The sequence below is a fragment of the Pipra filicauda genome, unplaced genomic scaffold, assembly GCF_003945595.2.
Source record: "Pipra filicauda isolate LSUMZ 115617 unplaced genomic scaffold, ASM394559v2 scaffold246_size1145428_pilon, whole genome shotgun sequence".
NCBI classification, from domain to species: domain Eukaryota; kingdom Metazoa; phylum Chordata; class Aves; order Passeriformes; family Pipridae; genus Pipra; species Pipra filicauda.
This window is the reverse complement of record NW_024104361.1, coordinates 882463-893141: the sequence shown is the minus strand read 5'-3', so window position 1 is coordinate 893141 and position 10679 is coordinate 882463. Positions and strand designations below refer to the sequence as shown.

Sequence of the window (10679 nt, the reverse complement as noted above, 5' to 3'; positions counted from 1 at the left end):
TAGGAATGAAATTATAAATACATGATTCCAAACTTCACTCGTTCAGTGAGGTCGTTGGGTTTAATCTGGAGATAAACATCACTGCTGCTCCTTCAGAACTCCGTTAATGCTTTTTATAGAAACGCTCTTTTAAGGGGGCGGGGGGTGCGGGGAATTAGAGCTGAAACATTACTCCCTTCTGTGGGGGAAAAAAAAAAAAAAAAAAGTAACTTTTTCCCCCGAGAACTGGTTGGTGCTCTGGTGTGTTTTTCGACACAGCTGTACCCAAAAGCTTGCAGTTAAGAGGAAACCAGTGAGACCGTGCGGTTTTTGGCCACAGATCATCAGCCGAATTAGTTAATTAGCGCTTAGCCGGGCTGTATTTTAGTTTTTTCCCCGCAGACCCCGGGCACGGCCCCGACCCCGCCTCACGGTCACCTTGTGTGGGGCCGCGGCCCCGCCCCTCGGGCCGTCCCGCGCAGGCGCGGCGTGGGCTGGGCCGGGCCGGCATGGCGGCGGCGGCGGCGGCGGCGCTGGGCCGGGCCGCGGGGCTGGGCCTGGGCCTGGTCACGGGAGGGCGGCGGCTCCTCAGGTGCGCGGCGGGAGCGGGGCTGCGGGGAGCGGGGCGGCGGGAGCGGGAGCCGCCTCGGCGGGGTGGCGGTGACCGGCGGTGCCGTTGTGTGCAGGGCCGGTGGCGCGGCGGAGCAGTGCCTGTCCCGGGGGATCAGCTCGGATCAGCGCCCGAAGCGGCCCCTCACCGCCTATCTCCGTTTTACGATGGAAAACCGTTCGGCGTTCAGGGAAAAGAACCCAGGTACGAGGTACGAGGGGAGGCGAGCCCGCGGGGCCCGCGGTTTGCTCTGTGCGGGAGGGGGACACGGCCTGCGCCCCCCGAGCAGGGCTGAGCCGGGAGCCGGAACAGCTCTGTGTGCAAAACCGAGCCGCCTGCAGGAACTAAAGTCCACGACCCTGATTTTAGAGACCCAACCCATCTGTTTATCCATAGCATGCCCCAAGCGAGTCCCGCATGGCCGTACTTACTGCCTACACGTGTGTTATCTTCGTCTTCTGTGCATCGTAAATCAAAAAAAAACGAGCGTGTGTATGACTTTAAAAACGTTTGCTGAAAGATCTCACCTGGGCAATACATGTTAACAGCGATTTGTGGTTCTCAGTTATTTTCGGGCCTCTGTGCATTTGAAGTATACTTTTGCCGATATAACAAGGTGCATATGATTTTATTTTGATGTTTAGTAATTGAAAAACTGTAGGTGCTGGATTGTCCTGACTGTAAATGGAAGAAGAAGTAAATGTACGTAGAGGAAAATGGTTTTCTGTGAATACGTTTAATTTACTATCAAAAACTCTATTTACAGGCAATGCAGACACTCTTACCAGAAAGCACCAAAATGGAAAGCTGTGCTGGTTTTGAAATACTGTTGAAATGAAGGTTAAAATGGTTAAAAAACTGTGGTCGTATTTGGGCAAGCCCTGAGGTAAATTTAAGTAGGGAAAACCATTTGATACCCCGCTCAGCAGTTCAGCAGTTCCACAGTCAGAAAGGTTGGGAACTGAACTATCAGAGCTTATTGTAGTTACATACTACACCAGTGTTTTCCACGTCTTCAAAATTTGAATAATTCTGCAAATAAATATACTGGATCTTATATACAAATTGAGAACTTTTGGTTTTCTTGTTCCAATACGGGTAACAGTCAAAAAAACTTGATAATTTATTAGTTCTCTTTTATCATTGGCCAAAGCATCATATTTTCAAAGGTTTTAAGGTTCATCTACTTGGACTAAAACCTCTCCATCTGTCTTGTTTTTCCAGAATTCTGGAAGTCAGGTTACTGAGAAGAGCTTAGTTCTGCTTTCCCACCATTGAGGTGGCTGAGCTTTACATTTGAGGTGGAAGAAAAGCTCATCTGTTTTTGGTTTTTTAATTGTGGAGGAAAAGCCTGTAAAGGATTTTTCAAGAAAAGACCACCTTATATCATTTTTGCACCACCCTTAAGTTTGGCTGAGGTTTGTTTGTTTGTTTGTTTGTTTTGGTTTTGTTTTGTAATTATTATGCTTTTCCCCTTCACAAATTCAAGTCTGGCTGAAGGCCTCATCAAATGACCATGGTACAAGAGCTAGAGTCAAAGGCAGTCAGCTGAAAACCAAAGTAGACTCAAGTCACCAATTTTGTTTGTGGGAGAAGGAAATTACCTTTTTTTTTTAACCTTACTTCTTTTGAATAATATTGTAAATAAGGGACTTTAATAAAGATTGCAGAATCACAGAATGTGCTGAGTTGGAAGGGACCCAGAAGGATCATTGTAAAACAGGAGAAGGACATATGTGCTATATCAGGTGGATAAAGTCACATTATACTTGCTTTGAAGAATTCAGCAGGCTCTCTTTGCTTAAAAAGGAGAACTGGAAATTTTACTTTTGATTTCTTCCCTGCTCCTCCCTCCAAATTCAGACCATCTTGCACTGTATAGAAAAAGATCCATCTCAAAAGGAAAAACATTGAATTGTTTTGGAGTGATAATAGCTGCCTTAAAATTGTGCTTTGTCTTATAACTGCATGTTTCATTCCAGGTTGAACCAAGAGCAGTGACTCTTTCCCCTCCCCAGAATACTACAGTTCCCTTTAACTGCCACAGGAAGGTAGTTTTATGGAAGGATGAAAATGTTTGTACAGGAAAAAGATACTTGTGACAGCTTTCCTTGGGAAAAGTGAAGAACCTTACTACAGATACAATGTTGATCTTTTTTTTCCTGCTTTCTCGTTTTAATGTGCAGAAGCGAGCAGCACAGAGCTGATTAAAAAATTAGCAGGTGCTTGGAGGGAGTTACCAGCATCACAGAAGCAGGTAAGAGTGTATCTTTGCCCCGAGTTCTTTGAACTCTATACAGTCTTGGTGGTTCTTTTATTTGGTTTGGTGTCCCCTGTGGATTTTTTTGTTTAGTGTGGTGATTTTTTTGATTGGTTGGTTTGTTTTTAATCAACAGTTTAAAAAGCATGTGTGTGTGTACAAAGGTTCAGACATCAGTACACCACAGTGTGGTGGGTTGACCCTGGACACTGAGTGCCCAGCAAAGCCACTCTCAGCTGGGCAGAGGACAGAAAATATGCCCAAAGATTCGTGGGTCGGGATAAGGGCAGGGAGAGATCCCTCACCAGTTACTGTCAGGGCAAAACAAACTCCACCTGGGGAAATCAGTTTATTACCAATCAAATCAGAGTAGGCTAATGAGAAATAAAAACTTAAAACACCTTCCCCGCACCTCCTGTTCTTCCCAGACTCAATTTCATTCTCTGTTTCTCTAGTTCCTCCCGCCAGTGGCACAGGGGGATGGGGAATGGGGCCTAAGGTCTGTCCATCACATCTTGTCTCTGCTGCTCCTTCCTGCTCAGAGGGAGAACTCTTCACACTCTGCCCCTGCTGGGGCCCTCCTACAGGAAACAGTCCTCCATGAACTGCTCCCAGTGTGAGGCTTTCCCACTCGCTGCAGTTCTCCAGGAACTGCTCCAGCACTGGTCCCTTTCCATGGGGCGCAGTCCCTCATGAATAGGATGTTCCAGTGTGGGACCCCCCGGAGTCCCAGCCCCCTTCAGGCATCCCCCTGCTCCAGTGTGGGATTCCTCCCTGGGCTGCAGGTGAATCTCTACTCCCTGTGGACCTCCATGGGCTGCAGGGGCACAGCTTCCTCACCGTGGGCTGCACCACAGGCCACAGGGGAACCTTCTCCATGACCTGGAGCACCTCCTCCCCTCCTTCTCCACTGATCTGTAGAAATAATCTCACATTCTCACATCTGACTCCTCTCTCAGGCTGAAGTTGTGCGGTTTTCTTTTTCCCCTTCTTAATGCTCTTATCCCAGAGGCACCACCGCTGTCACTGGTGGGCTCAGCCTTGGCCAGCTGTGGGTGGCTCTTGAAGCTGGCTGGCATTGGCTCCACTGGACACAGCAGCTTCTCACAGGAGCCAGCCCTGTACCCCCCTCACCACCAACACCTGGCCATGCAAACCCAATGCAGGAAGATACTTTGATACTTGTACACCACCTGGGGTTTCATAATTTCAGTCTGTTGCCAGAGAAAGGGCACAGCTCTCACTCCATGTGGCTGTGGGGCTGGGAACCGATTATTTTTCCTCTTTAAATGGTGATTATGTACATGGTGCATTACATGTATAATAACATAAGTTTTGTAAAGTTACTCTGCTTCCACGTGCGTAAGTGAAACCTCAGTTAACTTTGATGGAAGGACCAACTCTCTTTTTTGCTACGTGTAAATTTATTGAAGAGCCATCAAATTAACTTTTAGTCATAAGTAGTGAAGTTTCTCTAAGAGTGGCTGTTTCATGTGATAATGTAAGACAACTCTAGGACTTGCTAATCAGTGCTGAATTTAAGTGCCATTGGTAGGAAAGTAGTGATCGTTCTTCCTTGATTGTTCTTCCTTGATTACAGTTAGCAATTAAATGCAGCTAGTCACTAATTGCAGTTTTCTAGCTAAAGTAGTATCCTTTTTTCAGTAGAACTGAGGTGCTCTCATATCCCTTTTGGACTGCTCACGCTGTGTGCTTTTCCTTTTTTGTGTCTGAAATGGATAACAGGGGGTAGTCAAACGGATGAAAATCTGATGTTCCAGGGTAATTTTTTCCAGTCTTAATTTTTCCCCCCATAGATTTGAAGTGTTAGCTTGTCTGATGGTCAGGTGGTTCGGACTGAAAGCATCTGTTTAAGGCTGGTGATGATTTGTGCTGTAGGTTTACGAGGAAGCAAAAAAGACGGATTGGCAAAGATACGGAGAGCAGCTGGCCAAATATAAAGCCCAGCTAACTCCAACCCAGGCTGCAGCTTTGAAAGAGGAAAGGAGAAAACAACTGGCAAGGAGAAGATCACTCCGGGCAAAAAGAGTAAGCATTTTGAAATTCAAGTTTCTTTTCTCTCAAGGAAGCTGAAGTCTGTCTAGTATATAGAGCAGAGTCGAAGAATGGTTTTAGAAATACAGAACCAGCTCAGAATAACAGAAAACACACAAGAAACACAAAACCCCCAAAATGCCATGGACTAAATATAATTGCTGATGTCGTGGCATTCCTGCACTTGAAGAACACAGAACTAGCACGTATCTTTATGCTCAAAGGTGGCTTCTCTATGCTTTTTTTCTCCCTATTCCTCGAGCTGCCAGAGAAAGGATTGGTAATAAAAGACATTTGGACCAGCAACACTTTCTTTGGATGGAAAGACATCCAGAAATAGCTTTTCACGAAGGCCTTGTCTCTCTTACCTCATTGACCCCTGCCAGATAGCAGCTCTTTGAAGTAGCCTTTTTTCCTTCCTTTCTTGGGACTCTGTGGCTTTGCTATCTGTGTCACTGCTGCCATGGTTAATTAGGGCTGCAGAGGTACATCTGTTTGCTGGTATCCTTTTCTAGCATATTCAAGTGGACCATCTTCCCTATTCCCTTCTAGCTGGTTTTTATATAAATCCTGAGAGACAGAACCATCTATAAAGGTATGATATTGTGGTTGGTCCAGTAGCAAAATCACCTATTGCTTGCTCATTTCTGTGAATTAAACTGCTGGTGTGACATTGCCCTGACTAGCAAAAGTGAAATTAATTTGGTTTAAAAGACCTCTACTTAGAGGAAGTTTTTAATCCAAATGATTGTGTTGGTCCTTTTTTTAGAGTATGGCAGCACAAGGAATTTAGCTAGCATATTTAATGCCTAAGCAGAGGTTAATTTGCAGCACCCAGGCTCCAGTGGGAATGTCAGGACTGGAGGAAACAAGAAGTGTAATTGCATTCATAACTTGCTGTACTTTCCTTCTCGTGCCATCATCCCTGCAGGCAAAGTGTTCTGATAGCAGAAACCCAGTTCTGTTTCCCTGGAAATTGGTTCTGTTCCACCTTCTCACCTCCCACAGTCCACCACCTGCCCTCCTCTCTGCAAGCAGGGTGTATTCACAGCAAAAACAGGAGCCTTATGAAGAATAATAGAAAACCTGTCATCATGATTTTCTTACAGAGGAATTTAATAACAGTCTTTGGTTTCTGGAAGACTTAGCTGAAGTAAGAATCAGTTTAAAATGCTTTTTCTATATCTGTGAAAACTCAAGTTGTTAGCTTTTCTTAGTTTAGTTTAACATTAAGTCTTGACAAGCACAGAGAGCATCATGACATACAGTCCAGTTTACAGAATAAAACACCAGAGAAAGAATTTGTGTTTGATTTTTGTGTAAAATACAAAGTCAAATGGTAAGCTTAGTTTTGGAAAAAATGCATGCCTGGTAGATGGAATAACTTTTCTTGTTGTTTTTAAAGGAATTGACTGTGCTTGGAAAACCTAAAAGACCTCGTAGTGGCCTTAACATTTTTGTGGCAGAAAAATTTCAAGAGAGTGAGGGAATTTCACCTGCGGTAAGCCAGGAAAGATTGTTTTTTAAAATAGATCCATTGTGTTCGGAAAAATCTGGTTTAGATTCTGTCATTTTCAAAGAAATTGTTCGGTAGTTCAATATCTGCCTGTTGCTTTGCTTAGGTTACCTTTTTTGGGCTGCAGTGATCTGCCTGTATGCTGCTGCTGGCATGGCCTTTATGAACTGCTGTGTGGGTATACAGACTGAAAATATTTGCAGTATTTTTTGCACTTCAGTTTTACAGACTTCATCTGTTCCTTCTGTAAGGAGAGAATTGTTCTCTTTGTTTTGGTGTAGAAAGACATTAGTTTTTCAAAGAGTTGTGGTGGTCTGCTCCTGTTCCTGCAGTACGAGTTCACTGTACCTCCTATAGCTCGGGTGGTGTTACAGAACATGCCAGAGTTCCTCAGCAAACTCACAAGTTGTGCACTAAACTGCACTTTGGGGTGATGTGAATTACACTGGTGGATTACAGCAGTGTTGGAGACCTCCCCTGTGTGTCTGATATGTTCCTTACCCTACACATTTAATCAGTACATTGGGATGGTGGATCTAGTTTGTTCCTTGGTTTTCCATGTCCAAGGCAGGCTTCTCCAGTCAGCTGAGGCCTGGGCTGTAAACATGGCTCAGATGATGCCCAGCAGCTTGTTCTGAACCATATAGTGTATTATTTGCCTGCATTAAAAGGGTGGGGGATTAAACCTGTGTGACTTTGTGCTTTTTTGCATTGGTTTAAGTTTGACTTTCACTTGTGTGGCATTCATCTGTACCCCTCTGAGATCAGTCTGTTCCTAAAATAACCCTCCTGTGTTGCATGTTCTATATCCTGTAGGCAAAGCTGAAGAAATTATTTGATGCATGGCAAAAACTCTCCACTTCTCAAAAGCAGGTATGTCAGTGGATTTGGATGAGGCTCTGATGTAATCAGAAAATGACAAACTTGAGTCAAAGTTGATATATTCATACAAAATCTTGAACTTAAGTTACTCAAAATATAATACTGAGGAAAATACTCTGAGATCTTCATGCATCTTGAAAAAGATTGTTACCTTTATTGCAGTGGTGACCATTTTATTCACAGTGTTGTTGAAATGTAAGCCAGTGGGATAGGATGGAAGTTCAGTGTGCCTGGTAGTGGATGCTGAGCAGCATCTAGAGGGAAAGGTGAAATAATGTGCAACAATTTGATTTTTTTCTAATAATACATGATATCTTTAAACATCATCATAATAATTTGCTGCTCATAGAAAGACTTTTGACAGGGAAAAGCAACAAATCTACAAATGATGTGCATAGGGTAATTTATTAACTTTGGTTGTCTGGGGGATTATTCTCTGCCAGCTTTCTCAGTATACTGAAATACAAATCTGCACGTGGCCATATGAAAAGTGAGAGCTGCTACACTGAAATCTAATCTGAAAATGTCACAGTTTAGGTATTCTGTACCTTACTGTTGTTCCTCCCAAATGACCTTTGTCCAGATCAGTTTTGAGTGTGCTTAGGACACACCCTAGGTTCATGATCTTACTGTAGAAAAAAAATTGGAATAATTCTGCAGCAATATCTATTCCTGTTCATCACATAATCCACCTCTCTCAAACTAGTGCTCAGACAAAAAACCTGAGCTGTTAGCAGCAATATTGACTAAACTTCCACTTCAGTAGTGGGCAGCTCTTGACATAACCGTAATTTAGTGCTAAAGTTTTGTATTTTTCTGCAAGTTTGATATTTTTTTTCTTTTTTTTTTTTTAATTATCCGGAGGCGAACGCAAATACTTGGGCTGTGCCAGTGCCCAGGTGTTGTTCTAAGTCACCTTTGTGTCATGGCACCTTTCCAGACAAAGCCCCTTCTGTAACCTTATTTTCCTCTAGCAATACCTGCAGCTTGCTGAAGATGACAAGGTTCGGTATGAGAACGAAATGAAGTCGTGGGAAGCAAAAATGGTCGAACTGGGACGTGAAGACCTGGTGCGTTCCAAAAAGAAAAGGCTAAAAAAGAAACCTGCTGGAACTGCAAAGCAAGCTGGGACAGCCAGAACTTCCTTGGGTAACAAGGCAAAATTAAAGCTGAAAAAACCAGAAGAGTAAAATGGTTAAGTATTTTATATTTAATCCCTTTTGGTTGTCATGTCTCTATCCTGTTACGTTAGTGCTGCAGTCAGTGTTAGCACTGAAATTTGAAAGCCCTAAAAGCCCATGAAAGGGTCCAGTGGAAAGGTGATCAGGTAAGAGAGGAGTCATTGTCTCTCAGAACTGACTGAAATAATCACTGCAGGTATAAGCTGAACTGTGGAACAGCAATGAGTTAATCAAGCTATGAATACTGATACTCACTGACATCAGCACAGCCCTCCAGTAATGGTAGATAACAGCCAGCTTTTATAAGATATTTTTTTATAAAAGAAAGAATATTCTACAATGTTACCATCTAAAATCTGTAAATAAAAGCTGAAATCTGAGTTAGTGATGCCGTGTTTTATTCCCTCCGTGGTTACTGGTAGTGAAGACAAATGCTCTACATTTCAATAACAGGCACAAGAAATATCATGGCTGGGAAGGGCTCTACCCACCTTTGTTTTTTTATTTCAGCAGAGTATTTCCATCTCACCATCATGTCCTACGACCACTGAGTTGCCATCTGCAAAGTCCTGCACTAGGGGACCCTCTTGGGCAGCAGAGCTTTTGCCCACAGGGCAGCAGTCTTTGTCTGCACAAGCAGAGCTTGTGCCCACAGGCCAGTGTGTCAATTCATGCAGCTCTGCACGCTGCAAGTACATTTTCCATCTCTTTCTGCCAAGGAAATGCCCTGGACAGGTTCTTCTGTGAAATCTCCCAGACAAGATCTCCTGCACAGAATCCGACCACCTGGAGGAATTTGGGCTTCTTGTGTTTGATGTCTGTATAGTATTTGGGTGTTTTGTTTAATTTTTGTTTCCCACGTGCAGATTTTCAGGGTTGTGCTGAGAATCACTGTGAGCTTTTACTTTCTTTTTCTTTTTAAAATTTATTCAATACTGCCTCAAAGAAGTATTGTTATTTGTGCCATTTTTAGTTCATATCCATCCTGTGTCCCACGGACTGTGCAAATGAGGAGCTGTTCTCTCTTTTTCAGCAAGTTTTGTATCCCACTTTTGAAACCTCCTCTGGAACTGCAGTTGCAATATCTGTGTGCAGAGGTGGAGGGAAAAGAGCCCCAGCACAGCAGCACTGCCAGGGAGCATCAGCATTTGGTTTTTCCAGAGCTGTCCTTGTAAGACCCGAGTGCTCTGGAAGTTTAGTCTAAGGGCTGCAGGGTGTCAGCCCTCTGGCCTGCAGGCAGGGACAGGGAATTAGCACTTCTGTGGCACAGCTGCCCTCTGCAACAGCATGTCCATCCTACCAAGGGATCTCCTCAGGGTAGTGCCTGAAGGTTTAGGTCTTCTGGTAAGTCCTCTCAAGAACATATTCAGGAGAAAAACACCAGTGAACCTCTCAAGAGTGGCACTGTGTTAGGTGAAAGAGCTCAGCAGTGCCTGTGCACTTCCAGGCTCCTGGGAGAGACATGGGGGACCACCAGGGCAGGGTGTGATAGCCAAGTGCACTGGAAACCCAGGTCAGCTCCCCAGGGTATTCATCACAGACCTGCCAACCACTCTTGGTTGGCACTCACAATAGAACCACTACTTCCAGCACTGGCTTCTCACCCAGCCTGCAGAGGTTCTTTAGCCTTCCCTGGAGAGACACTGAAGGACTAGACAGGATGACTCTCTTTGCATTGCACAGACGAGCCTTGAGCACATCTCTGGTGTTGGTGTGGGGAGGTGACCCTGGGCAAGCACAAATGCCATCAGCCTCCTGGGGGAGCCTTGAAGTTATGTGGGACAGAGAGTGTCTCAGTGTCACTTTGCATTTACAGAACTAAACCCTGGCAAAGCCCCTGGATGCAGCTCTGGGATGTGCTTCTGTGGACAGAGCTGCCCGTGTCCGTCCCTCAGGCCGTGGGGCACCTCAGATAGTGGCAGAGCAGGTGGCACCCCACAGGGCTGAGGTGCATCCAGACTCTGGGTGTGGCAGCAGGAGCCCCAGGAGATACTGCCCCTGCTGCCATGAACTGTCTGTGTCTGTGTGCAAGGGAAGGACTCGTGTGTCTGAAAACCCTTGTGTGACCGAGCAGTGAGCCCCCGCCAGGGCACCACTGACTCTTGGCCAGCTGGCCATCCACCAGGACCCCAGAGGCCATTTTCCAGCACTGCTATGCAGCATGTCATTCCCAGTCTGTCTGTACATCTGGGGTTG

The 10679-nt window shown here is 44.9% G+C and overlaps 1 protein-coding gene across 1 annotated transcript; it reads left to right on the top strand.

The window, feature by feature from the left end:
* The first annotated feature begins 488 nt into the window (after positions 1-488).
* On the top strand, positions 489-8863 carry TFAM (transcription factor A, mitochondrial). The gene is made up of 7 exons (XM_027720961.2): positions 489-571; positions 666-793; positions 2776-2846; positions 4749-4898; positions 6310-6405; positions 7237-7293; positions 8277-8863. Exons 1-7 carry the CDS (start codon positions 489-491, stop codon positions 8490-8492), a joined length of 801 nt encoding a protein of 266 aa, XP_027576762.2. The 3' UTR covers positions 8493-8863.
* The last annotated feature ends 1816 nt before the right edge of the window (positions 8864-10679 follow it).